This window comes from Phasianus colchicus, chromosome 3 (assembly GCF_987193195.1).
Source record: "Phasianus colchicus chromosome 3, bPhaCol1.hap1.1, whole genome shotgun sequence".
NCBI classification, from domain to species: Eukaryota; Metazoa; Chordata; class Aves; order Galliformes; family Phasianidae; genus Phasianus; species Phasianus colchicus.
In genome coordinates this window covers 68,417,002-68,444,191 of record NC_143438.1, presented here as the reverse complement: position 1 = coordinate 68,444,191, position 27,190 = coordinate 68,417,002, and the positions used below count along the sequence as shown (strand labels likewise).

The 27,190-nt window shown below is 36.0% G+C and overlaps 1 protein-coding gene across 10 annotated transcripts in view; it reads right to left on the bottom strand.

Annotated features, from left to right (window-relative positions):
• RALYL (RALY RNA binding protein like) overlaps positions 1 to 27,190 on the bottom strand; it is a 371,649-nt gene that overhangs the window by 72,354 nt on the left and 272,105 nt on the right. For all 10 annotated transcript variants that reach the window (XM_090137773.1, XM_090137774.1, XM_090137768.1 and 7 more), the window contains one exon: positions 2,335 to 2,410. In XM_090137773.1, the coding sequence (XP_089993899.1) occupies positions 2,335 to 2,410 (76 nt within the window). The remainder of the gene's footprint in view (positions 1 to 2,334; positions 2,411 to 27,190) is intronic.

The following is a 27,190-nucleotide window of genomic DNA, read 5'->3' as shown; positions in this document are numbered from 1 at the left end:
TACCCTATCCCTGAAGGTGTTCAAGGCCATGTTGAATGACCTGGACAACTTGACCTAGTAGCCAGTAACCCTGCCCATAGCAGGAGGTTGGAAATAGGTGATTTTTAAGGTCTTCTCCAACCTCCTGTTGTCTCCCTTAGATGCTGGAAAGAATAGGAAGAGCAAAATCAAAGAAATCTCATGGACTTCGATAAATGCAGTTTAATAAAGGAAGAAAGGAAGGGAATAAAAACAAGTGATGCAAAAATTACCTTTCACCCACCAAAGGCAGACCAATGCCTAAACATCCAATTGGCTGATCAACCAAGCAATAGATATATTGGAAGACAAAATGCCCCATTTTTTATTTCTGGAAACTATTTGATATAATATAGAATATCCCTTTGGTCAGTTTGAGCCCAGTGTTCCTTCCCAATACCTTGCCACCCTCAGCCTGCTCACAGCAAAGGCACAGTGGGAAAAAGTGAAAGCCTTGATGCTGGTCAATTATTGTGCAGAAATAGCCAAAATATGATGTATTTTAGTGATGAATCCAAAGCAGAACTATACGGGGGCCTGAGAAGAAAGCTGACTCCATCCCAGCTGTCCCCAGTACAATGAAGACATAAGTAAATATTGACTTTGCCAATAATTTTGTAAGCCATTAACATTACCCCATATTAATATGCTAACAGATAGTGGGATAATGAAACTTCTCCATTATCTTCAAGTGAAGGCTTTTGCTAGTTATATTAAAAAAAAAAAAAAAAAAAAAAAAAGCCTCGTGTAATCTAATAAACTAGAAAAGTAGTCTGTGAGAGATCCATGAGATGATACAAGCAAATATCATTTTTTCTCTGCACAGATACCTCAGAACTTCCCACAGTGACTTATCACTGTCTTGTCTGTAGGACATTTATGAGAAACCATTCAAAAGCTTGGAGGTGGAACTGTATATAGATGTCAGAAACCATATAACTTCTCCAAGCATCTTTTGAAATACAGAGGGACACAATAACATAATCTCACATTACTACCAGTAATACCTACAGAAATTAATAGGTTGCAATTGAGAGTAATGAGTACAGAGTTTATTTTACCCCAAAGTAATTTCCCCATTGCTTCAGTTAAGGGTAACTTATCCCACCCTTGAATTTCCATATGATACTTTCAGATCAGATCAGGCTTTAAAAGGTCCAACATGAGTGTCTCTCATTTCACCACTGACTTGTCACTGTCAGAGCACTCTATCTGCATTTCAGCCATGGAAGAAATTAGCCTTGACTCATTTCATGGATCTGGAGTTTTTCCCACTTCTAAGGGAAGTGGGGTTTATTGAGCAGCAGTGCCTCGTACATGTCTGTCTATCAATCTCACTAACAATGTTTAATTGTTTGATTTTTTTAATTATTTTTTTTTTAATAAAGGCAGGGGTTTCTTCATGTTTGTACAGGGTGTATGAAAAAAAAATAATCATCTGGGAATAGGAAAAAGACACTATCAGTGCCTTCCTGAATACATGAGGATGAAGTCCAATCTTGATAGACATTGATTCTCACCCTTGATACACATATCAATGAGAAATCAGTAGTTTTGCTCTCAAATTATTAGTCATTTCACCAACAAATACAAAGACACAAGAACTGAACCACAGTCAGACAATAAAGCATAAGGATTAAAAATTGAAATGGCACTCATTTTTTAAAACAGAGCCAAATAAATTATTGATTGTAGTTCCAGAAGTAAGGACTTTAATAAACTGTTCACAAAACTCCACACTGGCACTTCTGTCAGTAGTTTTTGTAAACGACAGTTTTATAATTTTATTGTATGCTTCGTAATAATTTTGTTAAATGCTGCATTTCTACATGGGCCTTAAATCTACTTGTCTTCTCTGTTTCCATTTTCACTTCAGAAAAAGTAGAGGGAGTTTGTTTTTCTAATCAAAAGAGGGGCATTATTTACATACTGTGATAATCTCCTCTAAGTACCAGTCAGGAATTTTTCTAGGCCAATTCCTTGTTGGTGCCATTTAGGTTTTTTTGCTATGAGCACCAAATAGACAGTCTTTATTTCTCAAAGTTAGAACGCTACTCTGGGTAGATTCAATAAATGCACAGTGTCAGACTGATTCTTTTGCTCACATTCAGAAACTTTTGGTGTGTACAAGAGCTTGATTATATTTCATACGAAATCAAACCATGAATAGGGAAAAAACCCTTTGTCTAACTCATGTGCTACACAGTAGCATTGCTGGATATATTTGGAAAAATTAAACAAAATAAACATTTCAGTTTACCATAATTCTTCTAATGAATCTGATTTGTATCATGTTAAGGGTGAAATCTAACTTACCTGTAAAGTGCTGAAAGTGGACGTTTGTTGCCAGGTTTTGGTCTGTATGGTTTTGGTTCTCCTGCCATGTTGATATCTGAAAGCAAACATTTGAAATCCATAAGAGGTTTGGAAGGTGGAAACACTTTGCAAAGGCACCCTCAAGGCACTGGAAGGAAATGATTAATAGGCATTGAAAATGGACAGCATATGTAAAATAGCTATCTAGTTTTTACCACTTTTAAATTGATACTACAAAACTTTCCTAAATATTCTTACTATAATATCTGAGGATTTTAGGAAAAATGTCATTTACTGGTAAGAGAGAAATGGCATTTTTTACAAACATGTTTCCACTCATGAAGATGAGGACTTCTGAAGCTACTACAGAAACATGAATGGTAACTTAAATGTAGAGACAAATGATGAACTTAAATCAAAATACAGTTGTGAAGGGCTGCAGTCGTTGTAGACAGTTGTTATTTAAGGTCCTGCAAAATGCAAACTGATCTTTAACTGGCACTTCATTATCTCAAAAAGAGAGTTTTCAAAATTAAATAAAATAACATGCATTTCCTAACCCAAATAAATATATTTTCTGTTCTTCTGAATATCAGAACATACTGTCTTTAAAATTTTAGAGGGCCAAAAGAGTATCTATTCTTGCACATACCTTACCTTTGGTAAGTACTCATAATTCTCAACACCAGAAATCTTGTGCATATATATATATTGAATTCATTTATATTATGTCTGTATACTTATCACTGAAATGTAAAAATACATGATGCAATACATTAGTCACACTGAATCTCAAATTCTTCCCTTCTTTTGAATCATATTCAGAAACACACGAGGAAATATACATCCATCATTTTGAATGCTAGTAATAATTATCTATTGAGAAATAAATACAGACAGGCCCTTTAGTGAAGAGTGGTTTGCCTGAGCTGTCAGTATAAATACAAATCTATATTAAAAAGCACCCAGGTGTTGTACAGTCAACTTTACAACAAATTTCATGGAAAAAATAAAATTTCTAATCAGGAAACAAATTTCATGCCATTTGAGTGATGTTAAAGCTACTACTCTGCTTGGTTTCACTGATATATGAAAGGGTAACATTCAACAAAATCAGGAAATCAGAAGAGTTATTTCAGTGTTAAATTGCTGTGACAGAACAATATATTCCATTTACCATCGAATCACGTAGCAATAAAGACTTCTGAGAAAGCACATGTTCTTGTAAAGCCTGTGCTTAATCCAAACATGAAAGTAGCAGAGGGAAAAGTAAAGAAGAAAACAGAGGTGTTGAATGAGAAGGCATCACTACACAGTGCAATGACACTAAAAAAACAAACTTATCTATTTATGGTATTCTCTACCTGAAAACCTGTAATAAAAGCCTGAGACTGATGGACTGGATAATTTTAGTTTGCACAAAGTAGGAAAAAAATATCCATCCAATATTTTCTAGTAATCAGAAACACTGAAAAATGTTCATCAGATTTTTTGAAAGCAGAGATTTTTCCAGTAGAAGTATTATGCTTCAAACATTATAATAATTTTAAATGCATTTTCCATTTAAATTCAATATTTTGAGATAAATCAACACATATTTAAAATTATAAGATGTTCTGAAATGAAAAATTTCCTATAAGACGTATATTTGGTAAAATCTTCTCCATAAAAAACATTTTGAAATTAATCTAACAGTACTTCATTCTACTATATCATAGAATGTATTAATCTTAGGTCATATTCTTCCACAAAACATTACATTTGTTGTTTCAGTTGTCTCTCTCAAGTAAGATGAATATTGGAGACAGTTTTCATGCTTTCTTGAAATGCTTTCCTGCCATTATATTTTAAGCAATTGTTTTATTAAACATATATAAACATTCCATTTTCATGGTTGTTAAAAATTCAGATATGATTCCCATATTTAAACGAATATAAATTCTAATATTGGCCCAACAAAGTAAACATCAAGCATTTACTGAAAGTCACAGGGGAATTTTGATGGCTGTTCTACATTTCCATTGGCTCCTGGAAATAACAAAATTGGAATGAAAATTTAATCTTGTGACCTTTGCAATAATTAGACCTTTCCACACTATTTTAATATGTCAGCTTTAATGTCATTGGCTTTATTGACTATCAACATCTACTACTAAAACTAAGAGAGATTCTAGAGAGAAAATAAAAAGGTAGAATTGTAATCCATTCTTGGAAAATTCCTGAGGCTGTAGGATTCATCTTCACATACCTTCCGTGTCTATCATCTGCTTCTTTTTCAGAGCCACAGGCCAGGTCATTAGTCTTAGGTACATGAACATTAAAAAGCTTTCAAAACTTGTTCACACCCTTCTGGAAGAGATCAATCCTATTTTGCTGATCGCTCTTGTAGACACACCTTTGCAGGTCTATGGCATCTACCTTTAACAAAGACAAGTAGTAGGGAAGACCTTGGGCTGTTTGTTATGTCTTTGATTTATTTTAATCAATTACTGTTGGAAAAGTAACGTCTTAAGGAAACAGAGAATCAGTTATGATTCCCTTGCTCTTAAGTAAATCTCTAAAGATATTAGCAGAAAACAGTGAACTATGTTACATAACAGTAATAGACAGAATTTCTCTTTAACACAAGAAATATTTCATAGTAAAGCCATACACATGAGGATTTTGTCTTAAAATGAAACTGAATGAATATCTCTGGAACTCTCTAAGCGCTCTGCATCAAGTTAAGAATGCATGCAGGAAATGGTCTGAAAAGTTAGAACCGATTTTCACCCCATTATTTTTCAGCACTATCTACTCCAACCTCAATTTTCTAACTGAGATTAGAAGTGAACCTGTCAACATTTCACAGGACAGATTATTTCTAGCCCAACTGGAAATCTTGTGAGATAACTTGTTCTCTTGCTTCATCCATCATTAGTTTCAGAGCAGACATTTACATCCAGTAGGTCATAAACCATGTGTCAAACAAATTTGTTGGCTACAGCACAGAGATACACCTGCACTAATAATTCCACCCTGAGGAATGCAGACAGGTATCACTCTTTATGCTGTAAAATTAGCTACTGCATTTGTAGAGGAATATGAACTAGACAACTTGACAAAGCACAGAGATTCACACTTCTGTATGTATAGAGTAGCCCAGGGACTCTCGCATTATTTACTGATCAAATGCTATAGATTTTCACATACAGAATAAGATAAAATCAGTGCTGAAATTCAAAATATTAGGGGATCATTATGAATAGGAAAGTGACTGCAAACAATTGTGACACAGTAGCCTGCTCTTTCTGTGCTTTCAGAATCAAATAAGATTACTTTCTGCATTAAAAGGAATGTATCTTCAGTTCTGTATGTTCAGGAAAGTCTAGTTAAGGTGCGAGACCTAGATTTCATTCAAGATTTTGTGTCATACAGCACAATATATCTAATTTCAAACATAGTGTTTTTGTTTCTAATCATAATAGAAAGTGCCTAGCAATGAATGAAAAAAAAAGAGACCTTAAAAATATAATAATAATATGCAATCCATTTAGAAAGAACAGAAAATGTATTCAGTGGCTACATAAATTGGTCTGTTAGAGCAACTCAGCACAGCATGATTACTTTTCTCCCATTACCCTTTCCTAATGTAAGCTGCCTAACTCCTCTAGGCTATATAGTGGTGACCAAGAAGTCTCTGGTGCATAAACCCTCCAGTTTTGGAGAGGCTGTATCAACCATTCCTAAGACTTTGCTCACAGGTCAGCAGCTTAAGCAATTTGACAATTCAGTCCTGAGGGCAAATGTACAGTTGCCTTTAAACAGATTTTGTAAGTAATGTCAGTAAATGTAAGCAATGATACCAAAAAGTGTTGTATTCACATAACAGAAGTATTCCAGTACTCCTAAGTATAAATGTCCCTCAGATTATTTTAAAAGTATGATTGGAAAAAAATAGCTAATCAACCACTTTTCTTTCCAAAAACAAATGCTGTAAACTAGAAGATTCAGCAAGCACAGGCTCATTACACGAAACTGGGACTTCAGGCTTTCTCCTGTAAATACCCATTTATCAGGCTACTTGTTTACTATAACATTAAATAGTGCCACTACCAGGCACTAGAACTCAGCTATCTATTGGATTGAATTATTACTGGAACAGGCTGCCCAGGGAGGTTGTGGAGTCTCCTTCTCTGGAGATATTCAAGACCTGCCTGGATGCCTATTTGTGCAATCTGGTGTAGGGATCCTGCTTCGGCAGGGGGGGTTGGACTCGATGATCTCTGGAGGTCCCTTCCAACCTCTATGATTCTGTGTGATTCTGTGATTAGAGTGGTTGCTGGTATGACTTTTGGCTACAGGCAGCCAAGTACTCTTCTGTACAATTTCTGGACATAGGCAGAGAATTGACATGAACTAGGAATAGTTCCTAACCGGTCTTTTAGCTGTGGCCACTTTTCAAGATAAGACCCACTGAAAGAGAACAGTCCCAGACATCTACAGATTGCAGACATAGCTCCTGATGTGGGCTCAAAGTCAGAGAGCCTGGGAACCAAGACCTAAAACTAAGGAAACTGTAAAGACCTCTGTAGCCAAACAACTAATTTCCATTAGATGCTTTTCCACACATTCTTGTGAATGGTTGAAGACACGTTCCCTGGAAACTCCCAGTTTCTTGGCTTAAAATTTTGGTTGGAAAAAGCTATCACTGTGTTCTTCCAGACTAGCTAGCTCTGTGTTAGACCAACCTTTTACTGAAGTGCTAGAAGCCACAGCTGTATGAAAAACAGAAAAGAGAAAGAATTCATACAGTGAATGTAAAATTTATAACCAGATAAATGTAAGTTTTGGAAGAACAAAATGCATTTTCTCATTTTTTTTTCCACATAGCTCCAAGTATATAGGGCAGAAGTAAAGACTAAGAGGTAGATGACATTTAGAGAAGCCCCTAGTCATGTGATTATAAGTGAATATCAGCAAAATTAATGCTATTTTGTCTTTATTTTTTATTCTTTCCTTTGCCAGTACTATATATATCCTTCCTCTTGTGTACTAAAGGAATTTTAATGAAGTTATCTGACATTTTTTGCACCACAGAATTTCTTTCCTGTGTTACATTAGTTGTGTGTTATCTCCTTTCTTTTCCCATCTCTAGTACTAAAATGTGAAAAATGCAGAGAGGAAAAGACAGTTCAATACTGTACCAAATTATACAACTTCCCAGAAAATTGAACACAAACTCAAATTAACTTTCATGGTTAATAAAATATTAAATGAAGGTCTGGGTCACACATTTCCCTTTTCCATAATAGTATTAAAAATAATTTGTTCGTGAGACTCTCAGCTGCATTTAGATTTTCTCTTACCGCTGAAATAATTCGAACCTTTTTTTTTTGTACAAAGATAACAGCTATTGTTAATGCTTCATACAGAAAGAGCTGCTTGTTGAATGGTATATGAAATTGCTTTGTTCAGCCATCTTTTCTTTCATTAAACACTGCTAGAATGAAATGAGGATATAGGGTTATATAAGCTATCACTCTTAACACTATTCAGTAACAAAAGAATCAGGAGTTGCCTTGCTGGAAAGTCGCTGTTTCTTGGAGAACCATGTTGGTGTGAGGACAGGTGACAGCTAAGAGACAAACCCCATCCCAACTATCCACCCATCACAAACAGGTCCTTCAGAGTTTAAGATGGCGACTTCTCCCACAGCTGCATGACAGAGTTCAAACTGTTTCACAGCTGGTGCAGAGCACTGGCCTCTTGATTTTTGTATGCCTGCTGCTGTTGTCTGTCCCCTCTCTCCAAGTAACAGCTCAGTCACCAGACAGCTTCTCCTGACCCAACTGGGTGTGCAACCAGCAGTGGCCTACAGCATGTCCAGGGAAGTGGACAATACTAATTCTGAGTTGTCTTGAAGATTCCCCATGGACTTTGCTGAGTGTGCAAAGACTGTGGCTGAGACCTCCCAAACTGCTTCTCTGCCAGTGCTCAAATCCCTGCAAGTCAAGTCCTGTCATGGGGTAGCAGTCCCACTGAAACACTGGGCTGCAGGGAAGGGACACAATGAGAAAAGTGCACATCTTATGAAGCACATTCTTTGGAATGGGAGCTCTGTTGGTGAAAATCCTGCCTACTCTTCCTCCGTTTAGCGCTGGATTGGCAGGCTCCCCTACAGGATGATCCATTCTGCTGTTCTACAGGTGCAAGAGATTCAGATTTCTCTGCAAGGAACCACCTGGCCATAGCCACTTACCTACAGACCAGCTAAAAGGGCTGCAGGATTTGGGGTGTTAGATGTGGAAACCTCTAATTTGATTTGTGTCACAGTGCCATAAAGCTGGCAGTCATACATGCAAACCAAAATCAAAGCCAAAATCTAGAAGCGTAGTCTTCTTTCTGTAGGAAGGGCCTTTTGATTAAACAAACCCAAAGAACAAGATTTTTACCTACCATATGATTGTTTAACACGCGGTCTGGCTAATTCTGCAAATGCTGCCATAAGGATGTGGGTAAGTGATGGAAAAGTGCATCAGGAACTGTCTGCTACCTTCAGAAATGAAAGTTCAGGAAGGGACTTTGTGTGACACTAACACCTGTAGTTCACACTAGCTAGTTCACACTGTAGCTTCTCATTGTTGCCATTAATGGGAAACAGAACTGATCCTTAAGTTACAGCTTTTTCCAGAGAGTGAGGAACATCATTCTCTCTTTGGCTTCTCTTGATCATAATAAAGATGTCGTTTCCAAAAAGAAAATAGAGCACTTGTCTTCTTTCAGATCAAGCACAGACATTGCAGGGCAGGAGCCAACAGGCTCTGCTGCTTTTCTCTGGTAAAAGAAGATAGGCATTATCATGAGTCTCACAAAGCTTAATGTTGACTAGATGTCAAGAAGTTCCTCAGCAGTGTAAGAAGCCTCAAGCAGCAACATTAAACAGTATCATGGGGAAAGAGTATGACAGCCTCTCATCTAACTCTTTCATACTTCAATATGATTTTCTTTCTAGGGAACATGCCCTTAACCCAAGTAATTTTTAATTTAATAAATTCTTCCCCCAATTTTTTTTTTCTTTTTTTCTTTTTTTTATGGTTAGCTGCTTTCCCTTCCCCACAGGCTTTTATCTAACTCTCTTACTAATTTTAGCTTAATGCTCCAAGCAATGCTTTTCATGGCAACTGAAATTTGTAGAATACAAGAGTTCACTGTCCCCACTTTGTCTTACTCACTCTCATCTTGCAGATTGTCAACTTTATTCATGGAAACACAAACAAGAACTATTCTCAAAATATCAATAGCAATATTTTTCAAAAAAACACAAATATTTTATTTGCAGATAGTATTTCTTGGACATTGAAACAAAATTTGCATATACTTGAAGTATATTTCTTTGTAATTTTGAACAATGAGCTTTCCAAAGTGTTTCTGGGTGGGACAAGCAGTATTGCTTCTTCAGCAGTGCTTTCCAAAGCACAAGTCATTCTGCATGCCCTGGGCACTTTAAAGGAGGTGAGGGGTGCGAAGATGAAGCTACTCCTCTGCAGAGTGGGCTGTTGTACCTGCCTCTGCCCTTGGGCTTGGTTGGCGTAACAGCTCTCAGTGAAGGATCAATATGTTATTCATACATTGTTGTCAAAACATTCAAGAGCAGCTCAGACTTGGTATTCCCCACATGCTTTGTCCTGGAATCTTCCCTTTATACACCACTCTCCTCTTTATGGTGAACTTTTACCTTGGTCCTCCCTTGTTGGGACAAATCCCCTGCCGCAATCAAATAAAGAAGTAAGGTGGAGAGGATTCAAGACTGCTTTCAGCAGGTCAATTCTCCTTTCTACATTCCCTCTTTCTGCTTATGATCTTCATGTACCAGGTTTATCTAGGTTAGGGAATCTATCGAAGAGGTTCTTTTCAAGCTTTAAATACACATAATACAAGCCTTCAAGCATTTCCTCTGAGATACAGTAATTTTCCTGTGCCAACGTTAGGGAAATTTTTCTTCTAACTACCACATGTTAGAGTTCTAACAGGTTTTTTTTTTTTTTTTTTTTTTTTTTGTCTTCTAACAAAACTGTTGTAAACATTTGATGGACAGCCACAGAATTATCTGTTTTCACATAATAACTATAAAAAATTGTTTTCCTCTAAAAATATCACTGTATTAGTATTGCAAAATAATATAGCTGTGCTACAAAGGAAAATGTCCTGTGACTGAATTTAGAATATTCTAAATTGTACCATTTTTATTAACAGCTTAGGGTTGGATAAAATGACAGCAGAAACAGAGATAAATCCACTGAAATTTGGCACATAGGAGGAAATGTTATTGTGGAGGTAATTTACAAACAATATTCCAAATCTAATATATTTTTGTATAAGCAATACTCAGATTGTAGCCATTAGTGACTCTTTCATTGCCAATGCATGCCTTTCCACAGAGGATCCAATTTATACTAACAATAAAACTGCAATTGCATTGAAGCTTACTGAGAAAGCAGGACATACAATAATTGGAAATACCGACAAGCTTAAAAATAAACGATATACAATGTCTTTTCATTCAGCTTACTGAGGCATTTCTGCAAACAAAATATAAAAGAAAGTTGATAGGAATAGAGAAAATGATGGTTCATGTATTCCTGTTTTCTGCCTCCAGCAGCCCTAGATGCTTTGCAAGGAGATATGAGAATCTCAAACTGGTTAGATACAATATTATTTTCCCTCCATTCTCTTACTCCAGAGTGATTCTCCTAAAATGCTACAGAATTTAGGATTAGCTTAAATCCTAAATCATGTTTTATCTTTCCTCCTATTGTGTTTTGTTAAGTAGAACTGGAAATCAGTAATACCATGAGTCACCTTGCTAATCACATAAATGCCCCATCACTCCATTATTTTTAATAATATATTAGTGTTTTGAGTTTGAGTTGTTTTTTTTTTTAACAGAAAATGTGTTTCTCAGCAAGAAGTGAGCTCTGTTTCAGCTTTATAATCCCCCCTTCTTTCATTCCCTCAGCTCCTTTTTCAATTACTGTTCTCTTTAACCATTATCACAGCTAACATCTCAGAAGTCTTGTCAAAAATATTTTCTAGAAACATGAATCATCATCATTCTCACTTCAATTTTTTGGACTGTTGCTGTCTGCTACTGTAAATTTATGCTTGGTCTTGCATGCAAATACACTTCAAATGATCCTTCAGAAAATCTCTTGCAAGGGGTATAAGGTGTACTTCATACTACTAATGATATTGATTCGCATATATTTTGAATCACTAACAGGAAGCATTGCAACAGATTTCTAAAAATAATTTTAGAAAACAAAGTTTAGAAACTTATTAAATTCAATCTGAACACCAAAAGTACTACAAAAATAAGAACACAGAGGAAATTACTCTGTTTAATTTTATAAAGGTAAAAGTAAAAAATACAATTTCAAATTGGTCATTCACCAACAGTTTACTGTTTACTCTTTACTTAACAGTAAATGGATCTACATTCTTCTATGCTTCCCAGTAACATTTTCTGTCTTCTTTGGCTTTGCCATACAAGCAATAGGTCTCTATTACCCACAAAAAAAATTAAGTAATTTTGGCTCAGAGAATGTAGGAACCAAGAACTCCTCCAATCTGACTCACTTCCTTTCATCAGAAAGTTTTGAGCCAAATTGATTTCCAATTTGTTCTTCAGAACGTGTTATTTGAGCTAACCACATACATACACAAAGCACGAATGCTTGTAAAAAAGTTTTGGAAATTAATTTCTACTTAGTTTGCTGTAAGAAACATATAGAGCTAGACAAGACAATAACCATTACCTTACATTCTCTGTCTTGAAGGTTGTGGGGGCTTAGGAGGTCATAATCCTTACTTGTACAGGTTCTTGTTAGAAGCCAGACTGTTTCTTTTGGAGCATGAGCATGAAATTCAAACAGATTCCTCAAGATTAAAATTTTCATCCAGGTTTCTAAACTCTATCTAGTGTTCACACAGAATTACACAGAATGGCCCAGGTTGGAAGGGATGTCAAGGATCATAAATCTCCAACCCCCCCCCCACCACAGGCAGGGCCACCGATCTCCACATTTAATACTAGACCAGGCTGCCCAGGGCCCCATCCAACCTGGCCTTGAACACCTCCAGGGATGGGGCATTCACAACCTCTCTGGGCAGCCTTTCCAGCACCTCACCACTCTCTCTGTAAAGAACTGCCCCTGACATCCAATCTAAATCTTCCCTCCCTCAACTTAAAACCATTTCCCCTTGTTCTGCTGTTATCTACCCTTTCAAAGAGTTGACTCCCCTCTTGTTTATAGGCTCCCTTCAGGTATTGAAAGTCTGCAAGGAGGTCACCCCACAGCCTTCTTTTCTCCAGGCTGAACAAGCCCATCTTCCTCAGCCTGTTTTTGTAGGGGAAGTCTCCAGTCCTCTGATCATCAGTGTTGCTGTATTTACCTGTCCCCTCATATACTTACACATGTATGCTTGCATATAACACAATCACAATATAAGCATGCATTTTCAACCTGAAATTTTTTTCTTAAATTCTGCAATTCATCTTTATTACACTGTTTCTGGAAATAAAAGGTTGCAAGGAAACACTGAGGAATATTGAATTCCTGAACTTGGAGTTAAATTATTGCTGTTAATGTGGATGCTGAGGTCAATTGCTTTAATATAGCAAACAAAACATTCTTTGTTCTCAGCACTGTCACAACTGAAATTGTTCTGTTGTCACTGTTAAGGGAAGACTGCTGGTGTAGACCTATCTGAACTGTCAGCACCTGCAGCTTTTAGAACTGTTTTTTTTTTTGTTGGTTTTTTTTTCCTTTTTTTTTTACCAGTGCAATGAGAAATTCCAGTGGCTGATCAAATGAAACAGCTCCCTAAGCTCACCTAGAAACATTAATCTTCTGGACACACTGCATAAACCACTAATCTCAAGCTTGTCATTTGAAATGAGGAAGGAAATACAAGAAAAGATGCAGGCAGACTTTTTAAACCCTTACCATCATTTCAATTCAGTTGAAGTCTTTCATAAACCTTTCATTGCAACGAACAAAATATCCAGAGAAAAACACTGTACCAAATGATCTCTCTGAATAAAAATGAATGCAACTCAACACAACATTACTTCATCACACTGTCTCCTAATCCTTTACTTCCTAATATTCAGCTCCTTATCAGACACCTCTGTTAGCATCATGATATATTTTTCACTTGGAAGCATAGCTAGACATTTAACAACTAGGGTATTTATGCTGTCCTGATATGCACTGGCCCAACAGCCTAAAGCTGACAGAGCATACCTGCACTCCATTGTCATATCAGCATCACAGTCCTTTTCCATAATAATCATTGCTATTTATCACCTCTAGTATTCACAATTCTGTATTTGAAAATAATTGCACTTATTTTTTAAGGAATTAGGCCACAAAGGAAAAGCAGTGTTCATGTAAAAAAGCGGACAACTTTATGAGAGTTTTTAAAGCTCTCTCTGTTAACGAAAGCTTTCGGTTAAGTCTGCGGTAAGATCTGATTTGTTAAATTTGTTGCCAGTGTTGTTACTCTTCACTGTCCAATCATATATTGCATAATAACAGAAGACATATGTATATGTATATATATGTATGTATAAGTTTAAGAAGGAAGAACACTGTGGCCTTTTACTTTTGCTCACTCACATGATCATTGTCATTTTGAACTGCCTTATTTGGGGGAAAAGTATATCCAACAACAAAGCCTCCCAGGGACTCAGAATGTCACTGCCTGCAATGAACGGGTTCCAGAAGTAATAATAGGAAATTCTAAATGGTTCTGTGATGGTTGCAGATGAATTTATGGAAAAAAAATGTTATACTGAGAATGGCTGTGTATTGAGTGCACGACATTGCTTAATCTTGTGGGACAGGACCTTGTTACTTTCTTACCAGCACCTGCCCCTCAACCCCATCTTATTTTCCTTTTATAGAGAGACCACAAATAAATGAAAACAACGTTTTGAAACAATGAATTGTAGTAAATGTGTTCATTTCTTCATTTTCTGCCATTCACTAGGATACTGAATCACCACCATAATGGCTGCAGGATCAATCATGGTAATTAACCCTTTTTGTGTGCACACAGTTTCCTTTATTTTAGTGCTGATCCCCAGGTGCTTTTGTTTCCCTCTTTAAAATGTTCGGAAGATTGAGATTAATAGAAAGTCATGAACCAGAACATGGAATTGCTTTCTCAAGTTCATTTCAAAGTATTGGATGCCAGCCATGATCAAGCATCAATTACCAGAAAACCAATGCTCACTTCAAGATATTCCCAAGTTCTGATGTGGGAGAGACTCCAGAGGCAGTTCAAACTCCACATTGCTATTTGGAGTGGATTCATGTTTTCCTTCAGTGCAGATATTCATTTATGTTTGTCTGGAAATTTTGGCTCCTCTAGCTATTTGCATTTTTTTCTTTGCAGCAAGTAACCCAAAGTGTTGCATCTTAGTTTTCCTTACATTTAAAAAATTAGGTTAATACTTGATGCTTCTAAATGAAAACTGCACTCAAACCTACTGCACTCAGGAGATCGCAGCTGCTCAGGACCTGCTCAAATATTTAAAGAATATAAATCCCTCTCTTCAAAATGTGCAAAGTAAACATGCTGACAACTTAACATGTAGAATAATTAGTGTCTGGCTGTGATCTCTAAATTCAAATTTGTGTGCTTTATTTCTTTGATGTGCGTTGCAGTTTTGGGAAGGTGGGAAATACAGCTGAGTATGAAGAATTATGCCCAGGGGAGAACAAGATTCACTTGCAAATAACGGTGACTTACTTTTGGATTCAACAGGTTACTCAGGATAGGCTATCACTGGTGATACATGCTGCTGGGGAAGATCGTGATGAATGGTGCTCAGAGCATTTTTTCTGCTAAGACACCAGCCAAAAAGTAGAGATTAGTAGTGTCACCAATACAAAGAGGAAGAACACAGCCCAGAGTGTAGATACAGGGAACGGGAGGGCACTTGAAACAAGATCAGCCCATTGAGAATATAAATATTCTACTCAGATCTCCTACTGTTCATAAGATGAATATGTCCTGCTTTGCTTCTGCCCATCTCTGTACCTCTGACTGCTTCACAGGTAGCTCAGCTCACATATCAGCCTGTGGGTTGCCTGTGAGAAATGTTCTGGCATATGTGGGAGCATACTACAGCAGTGCAGCACAGAGAGCTGCCCACATTTTAAGGAAAGAACTGAGGTCTTAGTTTTCATACTGCAGTATGCTGAAGCTCTATGGAGCATGCATGTAGTCTTGGATCTGCAAATACCCAGATGCATTTTTTATGTGTTATCAAAAGAACAAACTGTTAGACAATTTCCATATGAAAAACATCCCCCATAGACAGATTGCCAGGTTCCATGTTTTTCTAATCTAGGAAGTGTTTTTATCACATCTATAGCTGAATTCAAATCTTATTTTATGATTTTTAAATTAGGAGAAAATGCAAATAACATAAAAAATAACATAAATCCCACACGACAGGAATATTTCTATAGCATTTGTTTACAAATCATTCTAATTTGCTAATACTAATTCTTATTTACATATTAGCATTAAAAAAAATCCCAATTTGCATTAACCTTGTAAAGCAATAAATAACCACCCTAAATTTGTTAATTTAAATAGATACTTAATACTTAAAGTATGAACATATTTTAAATAGTAATATTTTGAATAAAAATATGTATATTGAGCAATATTTCGTATTTCCACAGATTGCCATTTATGCAGAATACTAATGGGGGTTTCAATAGTCTTTTCTTTCACTAGTTATACTAACAGCTAAACATGAACACCTATTTTGATGTAGGATGATACCAGAACAGTTGTTAATCACAGGTGTTTTGCTCATATAGTCAGTTCTATAGTTCACTTACTGGCATTCAGCAATAAAAGGAAAGCTACCAAAAAAATCAATAAAAATTAAATCCCAGAAAATACACCAATTTTTCAAGTTTAATTGAATGCAAGTATACAATAAAAAAAATAATACTATTATATTCTACTTTTTGCGAGATATGTTTACATTTACTTAACTAAAAAATTATGTGTATAACTTCCATTTTATCCAGCAGCAGAAACTGTACAAAAAACTTGCAGTGTTAATTCCCTGTATTGTGAGGGGAGGCATGTGTCTGAATGTCTGCACCTTTGTGGAACTGGCAAAAAGGAAGACATAACAGTGCCAAAGAGGGGATAACACAGCCAAAATACTTCATTTTGGAAAGAATTCTTTCAGTCATTAACCTGGTTGTCAATTTATGCGCCAGTATTAAAAACAATCAAACAACAAAACAACAACCACAACAAAAGCAACAGAACAATGGACAAAACAACAAAATACAGAACCAACTGTATTTTGTGAAGAGCTCAACTTTTATTTACTTTTAAAATGCAGCTCCTTCTCCTATTTTTTTCTCCCCCACACATTTGCAAAAGTCACCACCCTTCGTTCTTTCCAGTCCAACAACAGGATGTTTTGTTTGGTGATCACTTCTGAGAACTTAGCCTTTTATCTTAACGAGCTACAGAACAATTAAGCTTTCTTACAGGCAACCCACATCGTGAGGACTGAACACAGTTGACAGGTGTCCCTATCAGCGGCTGTATCCAAGCCAGTCATAAGCTAGGTTGTATTGGGCCATGAGTTTTCATATTTATTGAGACACATGGAAACAAATAGTGCCAGTTCAGTAGGAATGAATCTCAACCTTTCATACGCTGCATCCATTTTGGCATGTAGGCATTGAAGCCACAGAGACCTCTGGGTTCACACACTGCATCCAGCTGTGCCATGTCATGTCACAGCAGGAGACTACACACTAAGGAGGTGTGATGTGTTCACACAACCAGGAATATTTCATACAAGTTTCTTCAGTGTTAACTGAAGTACTGAATTTGTAACTGCCTGATATGGTTCATTAATAACATCAGTATTTTTCTCATAGATCATCAGCAACATCTTCCTTTTAGTGAAATGACCACATGTGAGTTACAACCAAAACCTATATATGAAATGGTAAACTGTTCTAAATTAGAATAATAGCAGTTATCTCTCTACAGTTAGACTGTAAAATAATTTTGGCAGTGTCACAGTTTCTACTGTCTCCAATGGCTTCATCCACTGAGCAAACTGAAAACCTGTCATTTAATTTATATTTATCTCCAAACTAATTACTCTCCAAAGGCAAACTGTCAAGCCATTAAAAACCGATCATTTAAAAAAAATTAAATTAAACACCTTTCCATCTACCCCCGTCTCTTTGTGCTTCCATATGGAATTGGTAAGGTTATTGGCAAAAATTTGGATGTTACAGATGAAACTGATAAACATGCACATTACTATATGATAGCACAGCCATGGTCAGAGTAGGTTTGTGAAAAATTCATGGTGGCCTTTGTCCCTGTGGTGCATCTACAATTAGCCCATGAAGTCAGGTGGGAGCTGAGTGATCCAAACGTGTTACAGCACAAAGCCAAAAGCAAGGGGTGTTGCAATGGGCATCTGGAGGCCAGTTGTCTTAATCTAACTTCCATTTCACATTGTGAGTGATAAAGACGTCAGTGGAGCTGCTCCTGCTGTCTGAAAGGAAACCTCTATGCCTTTAAATGATGTCAATAAATACAAGAAGCAAATATACACAGCCATTTTCTGTTATAAATGACTGGCAGATGCTTATCCCACAGGTATTAACAATCCATTCTTGATATTTGGGTACTCTCTCTTGAAGTACGGCTATTTGTCTAAAGAGAGAACAACAGTATTTCCCAAAAATGTGCCTCAGAGATTCACTGATAGAAACTTTCTTTGGATTTCTGGTTGGTATGCTCACACATCCACAAGAATGTACTCTTCCTTGAGCCTCAATGACACAAAGATCAGTCTTGATGTTACTTTATATTAACCACGTCATGGATCAAAACTGTTAAGAGCGATGTAGGTTTAGAAATGCAGCCTATTTGGAACAACTAGTAAGATCTTATTGCTTTCTATATTTGTACTATTGAACTGATAATTTTTTAGCTCATATGCTGCTCATACTGCAGTTTTACAACACAGTGCCAGTGGACTGCTACTATAAAGTATTTGGTGAGCAGTCCATCCTCAGAAGCTGCTATCTTGACTGCCTCTCATGACGTGTAGCCCCTACTAGGACTTTGAGATATGAATTTTCTTTCAGGGCCAGTCATACCATTCATGAAGCTTTTCAGTCGTTACCATTAGCTGCTCTATGGATCTGTTCCAACAACAGCTTGTGTTTTACTTCTGCCTCTCTCCTCCTCATGAAAAAGAATCAGGTTTTGTATCAACTTTTCTAGGTTGAACAATATCACTGGATCTGGCTAAGTTAATAATCTGTGAACTGTATTTTTCAATAAATTATTCAGGATTCTCAAAAAGCTTCTTCTAGCCTATTTCTTCTGTATTTTTCAGCAAAGGCCTTTAATTGTTAAGGATACAGTGATCCTATACCATTTGCAGGAAGTCTCTATATGACACAATTGCAAATTGAGTCTGAAGAATCACAGAATCATAGAATGGCTTAGGTTCGAATGACCTAAAAATCATCTATTTCCAACCCTACTGCCGTGGGTAAAGTTGCCACCCACTGGATCAGCCTGTCCAGGGCCCCATCCAACCTGGCCTTGAATGCCTCCAGGGAGTATCCACAGCTTCTCTGGGCAGTGCCAGTGTCTTACCACCCTCTTTGTAAAGAGCTTTCACCCAATGTCTAATCTAAATTTCCCTTCTTTCAGCTTAAAGTCATTCCCCCCCTTGTCCTATCTGTATCAAACCATGTATAAAGTTGGTCTCTCTCCTGTTTATAAGCTCCCCTTAATTACTGGAAGGCTGCAATGAGTTCACCTCATAGCCTTCTCTTCTCCAAGTTGAACAAGCTCACCTAGTATCACATTAGTACATCAATGAAGGGCCTTTGAATAGTCCAGGAGTTACTCAAATATAGGTAGTATAAAGCCAATGCAATCTCCTCATATGATAAAATGGATTTCCTGCTCATCCCCTGCAAAGAAGACCTTAAAAACATGGATGTTCAGAATACACTGCAATTTGTCAACAAACGTTAAAAAGTGGACTTTGCAGCTCTAAGCTTTGTGAGCTTAGAGATACGATTTACTTGACTGGTGTCACGTTTTTTCTAAAAGCTGCCTTTTCACACTCCAACACTGCAGCCAGCCCTGTCAGTCCCACTTACATCATGCTCGGGCTGAGCTCTGGGCTTGTTCCTCCTGACTGCATGGATGCTCCTTGTGCTATGACTTAGCACATTTACTAGCTGATCTCCTTTTAGTAGCCTGTAAGATAAAGCCACAGTCATGCACAAAACGATGATGAGTTACAGTCTCCTAAGAGAAATGTCACAGATTAATGTATTGCCTTGCAATCTTCTCAGAGTCAATGAATAATTATTTACTATAATCTCAAATGTTATTGCTGAAGGTACTTATATTCCAACATAGCTGCATAAATATATCCAATAACTATAACATTTAATACTTGCAGACATGAATTGTTATCTATATATGGTTTATACCAACTTATTTTCCTCAGTTTCACTTGAATAATATTTATGTGTTAATTATTTTTTTCACATTTAGTACCTACCTTTGCACATATTTCACTAAATATGAAGACAGCAGATTTATATTCATCACTGATTTATATTCAATACAAAGAAAAAAGAAAGTTAAGATGATATAGGAAAATTTTATCTCTCATCTCTCTAAAAACTGGTCAATTGAGGTGACATCTTCAGCTATCTATCACTGATAAAACCACCAGTAAAATAGTAAAATTCAGAATAAATAAGTGGTCTGACTCTTTTTGCAGGTAGTGATTATTTGTGATTTAAGATATAAGTAAGATCACACAAACTAAAATAAGAGGTTTTAAGCAAGGGACACAAGGAAAGGTCTGAAGAATCAGCCTTCATGTGGATATTTAATGAGAGAACACCTGACCTTAAATCGAGGGCAGGTAATACCCAAATACAGTTGAGGTACTGTGGACCAGCTGTAACATGGTGTAAATCTAATGTGATCTTGACTGAAAGGATTACAATTCTTTAGTCTGTTTACTATACACAGTGATGCTTAGTGAGAAGGAAATATGAAGGAGACAAATGAAACAAGAAAGGAGTCAGCATAACACACACAGATTCATGGGCGGGGGCCTTGAAAATCCTGAAAATCTTGAAATCTTGGAATCTCGAAAAGAAACAGAAGATATGATTTTATTTGTAAAGGGATTGTTTATTTTTTTCCAGATAAATGCAGACAAGATCAACTGATATTAACAGTAATAACTTAAAAAGGTGTTTTATTATAAAATGTAATAAATCATAATTCTTTTTATAATAAAACACAGGGTTTTTATTATTCATTATTATCTTTTTTTTTAATTTTTGCAACCCTGAATTCCTACCCATAGCTGTGGAATTAGGAAATTGTGTGCCTATTGCTTATACCTCAGGAAGGAAGGAGCTAACAGACTTGAACTCAAGATTCTCCACATAAAGGTGATGACTACTGAATTCTCTTTTGAAATATTTATTGCTTGCATACTCAAGTCAAAGGATCCAAACCGACATTTATTGCTATCCCTTTAAAACACAAAATGGTTTTCTACTCAGGTTACTCCATAATTCACTGCAGTGATGTAGAATTTGTGACATAGGCAGAATTCAGCATTTTAGACATTGTACAATACAAAGTCCTTGCTGTTGCTAACACTGAATGAGTTGTTTCAGTTTATAAAAGGCAAATATTTAAAGAAATTTGGCATAAATAATATAAGGTTCAGTTATGCTTGCATATTAAAAATATACAACATTTTTAAAAGCTGCATAAGCCTCACTTAAGAGTATTACCACCCCAGTAGTCTTCTTCAGTGCTGGTGTTTGCAGAAAGCATCATAAAAGCAAATATCTGTAATTTTTCTCTTTAGCTTGTCCTATTACAATTTTAAAATGAGAAAAATAAAAATGAAGAGGTAGTAAGAATTCATCCTAATCTTAAAGTCATGATCCATAGGAAAAGCCACAACCAAGCAGAAGTGCTGGCGAGCTTGAAGCCATGTGAAAACATGCTATTGATAGATTCTGCCCTCAGGGAAACTCGGTTTTGTAAATTCACTGTAACTGAAGAGGATGGCAAGCAATTTGCTTTATACCAGCAATATATTCTTCTAATGCAAACAGCCTGAAGAAAGACATGTCATAGCTGATTTCTCAGTCAAAACAGTTCTCTCTAATTTCAAATTTCCAATAAGATAGTTAATTAAAAACATTGTACTTTTATCTCTCAACATAAATTGCTGTACTGAAAGAGATATATGCCTTTTTATCACAGAAATAACAATCATGTATTACAGCCAGGAAAAATCTTATGAGTAATTCGACTTCCATGCTGGTGTCAGACTGTATGACTAATGTGATGACTGTGTCATTTGTGAACAATTTGGATGTCTGCTGGTAGGATTAAGGAAGTCAGAAGGAGCTACTGAGACCATAAGCACATCGCTGCCAAAGTGCAGAGACAAGGAGAAAATCAGAGCTGTAATCTGTCAGATATCAGGGGGCCACAGTTGGATCTCACCCGGAAAGAGCACTTTCTTCCCCTCCCACTCAAGTTATGAAATGATACATATAGTGATATATAGGTCTTCCTCATCCTCCTTCCTCCTCCACATCTCTACTACTTATCCAGTGGTGCAATGAGATTTTTGGAATAAAGAGTGAATGGTCTTCCAAACACAAGGATATTTAGGCATAGCAAATTCTTTGCCTTTTCTAAAGTACAGAATTTCTCATTAGATTCATAATTAACCCAGAGCACACACCATTTGACACAGGTGATACACTTCACTCCCAAAACAAAGACTTCCTTAACCAAAATGAATTCCCCATGAAAACTGGCATATTGCCCAGCAAGACTTTCCTCCTCAAGGCTTCACTGGATGCTGGTTCAGAAAAAGCACCTGAGCATTTCCAATTCAAGATTTGACAGATGATTATATCTTGTCTATAGGGTACATTTGTGATAGGTGGCTATGTTCAAATGAGAAAAATTGCATTAGCTTGGAAGCACACAGCCTATGATAAACACCTTGTATAAGGATTCCAATGATAAATACTGTCAGCACATATCTGCTACAAAAGGGATATCTTCTTAAACCCCAGCTGGCAACAGCTTAGTTCTGATACAAAGGGATTAATATACTCACAGGATTTTGTATGAGACAATATAACTAGAAATTGCAGAAGCTGGAGAACAAATCAGCTACCAAACATGGATATATATATATATATTTATGTAGCTTTATTCATTTTAGGATGCATATCACAAAAAGAACATTTGTGATCTCATTTTGAATTAACCTGAGTTTACCCCTTGCTTTAAAAAAGATTTCATTTCTCAAAAATCCATGCACAGTTTTTGAAATATGGTAACTTTTTTAGTGATCTACAATATACTCCAACTTAATTTGCCTCTGAGACATCTGTTTGATGAACAATCTATTTTAGTGCTAACCAGTTGAGCACTAAGCACTGCATACAGACATCGGAGAGTTCCCCCCAGTAAGCTGCAATGATTTCATATTTAACAATTTTCAAAGATTAAAAATATTACCTATGACCATTGCTACAAGCAGAGAAAGATTAAACAGTGTTTATGCGGGTTGTTTATCAGCCAGCTTAGCTTCTCCTGTTTTTGGCTGATGCTGATGGATTTAGCACGCGAGTTTCAGTGACGCTCCTTATGAACCGGCTCCTTATGCCCGGCAGTTTTAAGATCTGTCACAGATCCTAAATCCAAGGCACTCACGGTTATATTTCAGTGAGAAATTTAATGGCCACACTTACCAGGATCACGGTAAGCACCAAAATTACATTTCTTAAAGGAGTTTAAAATTAAAATCGTTGAAGAAACATATTTCTTCTGCGTGTGAGCTGAAGTAACATCTAGCAAAGGCCACATGCATTCAGTTTTGATTAAAACATGCGCCAAGCTACTTACTCTCACACAGGCACATCTCGAGCATATCAGTGCCCTTGTTAATATTCTCTCCTTTCCTGACTAGACTGATTCAATGACCAAAATAATTAAGCAGCTTTGTGGCAAATCAAATTTATACAGCTGTAGAAATGGAACAGGTGTGACCTGCACATATTCTTGGCTGGTCTTTTATCATGGGACTGCAGTCTCATTTTTTATTTAAGGACCTTGCCAGTAGTTATACATCACAAGATAAGGTTACGATTTGTGTGTCAGGGATAAAATAATGCTTGTTATGTATCACATCTGAACAATATGGGTATGCTGATAATGAAAGAAAGGTGCCAGAAGGAATAGCTCATGTGTGTTGATGAAATCAGAGAACATTAATTAGACACACGCTATTTAAGACTATATAGCAGCCTAACACGCCATAAAATTGAGGGCATTATAAATAGCAGGTTGATTACACATCAGGAAAAAAAAGCGATGAAGTTATGCTCCATAATTAATGAATCTCTTCAGAATACAACTTTCTTAGGCCTTATAAATATCACCTGAATTACTAGAAGAGCTGTGAAATCGTTCCACTGGGGAAATTAATTAAAATCGATGAAAGACATATAGAAGCTGTAGCCATCTTTATTATTCCTGAGTTCATTGCTACCTGCTGAGTTTCCAGCAGCGTGAGCCATATTTCAGACAAAGAATCCCTGGTCCTTGCAGGTAAAGCTATCAGCTGAAGTGGAACACGGAGAAGTAATGTAGGTTTATAATCTTTCATTAAGTCAGCTTGTGCTGCTGCAAACTCTGTGAATTTTTTTTTTTCTGCACGAAGAGAACAAAATGTACAGATTTTAAATAACAGATGAAGAATTAATCCCAAATGCTCTCTGTGAGGATGTTCATATGTCCGCAAGCATATGATCTCCTTCCAAGGCAAAACTTGGGATGCTGTTTCCTCTTTTCAAAACTGGATTCAACCTTGCTTCCCCAAAGTAAAGAAAGGAAAAGACACTTGTCCAAATGTAAGCTACTGGCCACAATAACATAATTACCAGTGCAGAATGACCTGAGCTCCTATTCCTCTCTTCATCACCATTCTCTCCTCTTCTCTACACCTGACTTATTTTAAGATATATAACAGGAAATGCAAAGTAATGCATAAATGATGCATTTAGTAATACAGAATATTTTTGAAGAAAACAGTTGCTCTGTTAAAGCAGTATAAATAGAAACAGAATGTTACTAAGAAAGTAAAATAAAAGGCCTTTGCAGATACGTGTCCCATAGATGAAAGGATGTACGGATAAGTTGTGAGTGGTGCAATTCAGTGGGAGGAATCTGGCTTTCTCTCTCTGAGCTTGATTTTCAAACTGCTTGTTCTGTCACTACCTTTCAGAATTAAGGGCTCAGATTGAAGACCAGAGATCACAGCCCAGGACAATATTCTGTTTATACAGCATATAACTGTGAGACTTTCTACAGAACATTTTAGTAAGTTTTACTATTCTTACTCGTATTACTTTAAACAAGTTAGGAAGGACAAAACAAGGTTTTTCTTAGTATCAAGAACTTCCATCTTTCATTGGACATCTTTCTATATTTCACAGTATCTCTGCCATGACAACATCAAATAGAATCTATCATATGACTAGAATCTTTATAAAAAGACCCATCAATAATCTTTTAAAAAAATCTTCAGCTTCATGTGATGATATTAAACTTTTTGAACTCCAATACAGACTCAAACCCTGTCATAACCTCATATTTTCTAAAGCAGAGGGCACCAAATTAATGTATTGTCACACAAAACGCTAAAATGCGTTAATGTCCTAGTGTTTCTGAATAATTTCTGTTTAGAAAATGTACAGCATAACTGTGAACAGAATGAGTGTATTCAGTTATAGCTTTCCTTAAAAAATCTCATAGGTATGGTTTGTAAATTGGCTGCCTAATTTGCATTTGTTTGAAGGGTACGCAGGTTTTGGTTAGTAAAGGGAAGACTGTCGAAAGCTTGCATTTAATAGTACAGTACTATTTCACTAAAACTAATTGTTTTTCTTTTTTTCTGTCTTTCTTTCTCTTTTTTCTTTTTCTTTTTCTTTTTCTTTTTCTTTTTCTTTTTCTTTTTCTTTTTCTTTTTCTTTTTCTTTTTCTTTTTCTTTTTCTTTTTCTTTTTCTTTTTCTTTTTCTTTTTCTTTTTCTTTTTCTTTTTCTTTTTCTTTTTCTTTTTCTTTCTCTTTCTCTTTTTCTTTTTCTTTTTCTTTTTCTTTTTCTTTTTCTTTTTCTTTTTCTTTTTCTTTTTCTTTTTCTTTTTCTTTTTCTTTTTTTAAAATTAAATCCAGAAAGAAGGGCTTGTAGGACATGTTATGGCTACTTTCTGTCAACAGAACGTGTAGGACAACATAATTGTCACTTTTTCCTTAGCAATAAAGCCTTGATTTCTAGTACTACTACTATGTCAGTCAATGTGAATTTTGCCATTGATTTTAGTATTGTGAGACCAAAAACCTAGGTTCATATAAAAGTAATCAATAAAGCAAAACAAAATATCTGGAAAAGATGTTCAAAGGCACAAACTGCTGTTAAAAGCCTGCTGGCTAGAACTGACTTTCATCAGACATTAGGTGGCAAATTGTCACTCAACATTTTTCCCTTCTACTCTCTAATACATGTTGTGAATTCTGCTGGTGCCACAAGCAGTTTATATTACTTACAAGTAACCTAACTGAGCACAAAATATCTTTGATTTTAAACTGCATTACACAAGTCAGAAGTAAATTATAAGAGGAAATTATTTATATCAACCACTTTCCCTTAATTTTAATTTTCAACATACAGCACTTGTTCATCATGTTCCTGGCTCATAAATTCCTGGCAGGAAGAACGTTACATAAGAGAAATGTAAATCTCTGCAAAAACATTAAACTTCCTGTTACAGCAGTTATATACACAATTTTTTTTTTTCCACCTGTGTTTTGACCTATATACCTACAACCTCTTTTGAACAGAAAAAATTTTGTAGACTATTTAAGTGCTTCAAATTCAGTAGGTAATACACATTACCTATGATGATCTGTGGACAGTAACTGACCATATGGTAAAATACAGTTGATTTTTTGGCAGATCTCTTTTATTTGAATATGAACAGTTCATTTTCTAGAAATATTTCAATTCAAATGTAAACATGTTCTTCAACATTAATAATAACATTTTTAGCTTATCATTTTTTTTTTTTGAAAATTGAATTTTAATAGCCACTCTAAGTTGAGATAAAATGTATACACATTATAGCAAAGTTAAAAAAAAAAGTGCAAATATGTATGTAAATACAGTTTTATTAAGAAGAAAGAAATTAGATTTACAATTCATGTGTAATTCATGGGCAGGTCCAATCAACCGAATCTGCATTTCATGATAAGCCGTTGCCTCATTTTCTAAACAGACACCAGTCAAAACATAAATCCAACTTGTTATAGGGGCATACAACTTCTTGTGTTTACTTTCAAAAACCAAATAGGACTATTATCACAATGTTTAGTTGGAAAAAAAAAATTCACTTAATCACTGGAGGAATTGATCCCACATACAGGATATTTCAGAGATTGCAGAGATTAAAATTCCTACTTCTATTGATTAGAAATAATTTATTCTCAGGGTATTCTTTAGTCAACGACTTTTGTGAGTAGCAGGAAAATATTTTACTTTTTGATAGAAATTAAAAAGAACCAAAGTGGACACATTTTGAACATAAGTGTTGTCTGTGAGGATCAAGGCTTACTATAAATTCACATGAAATATCTGC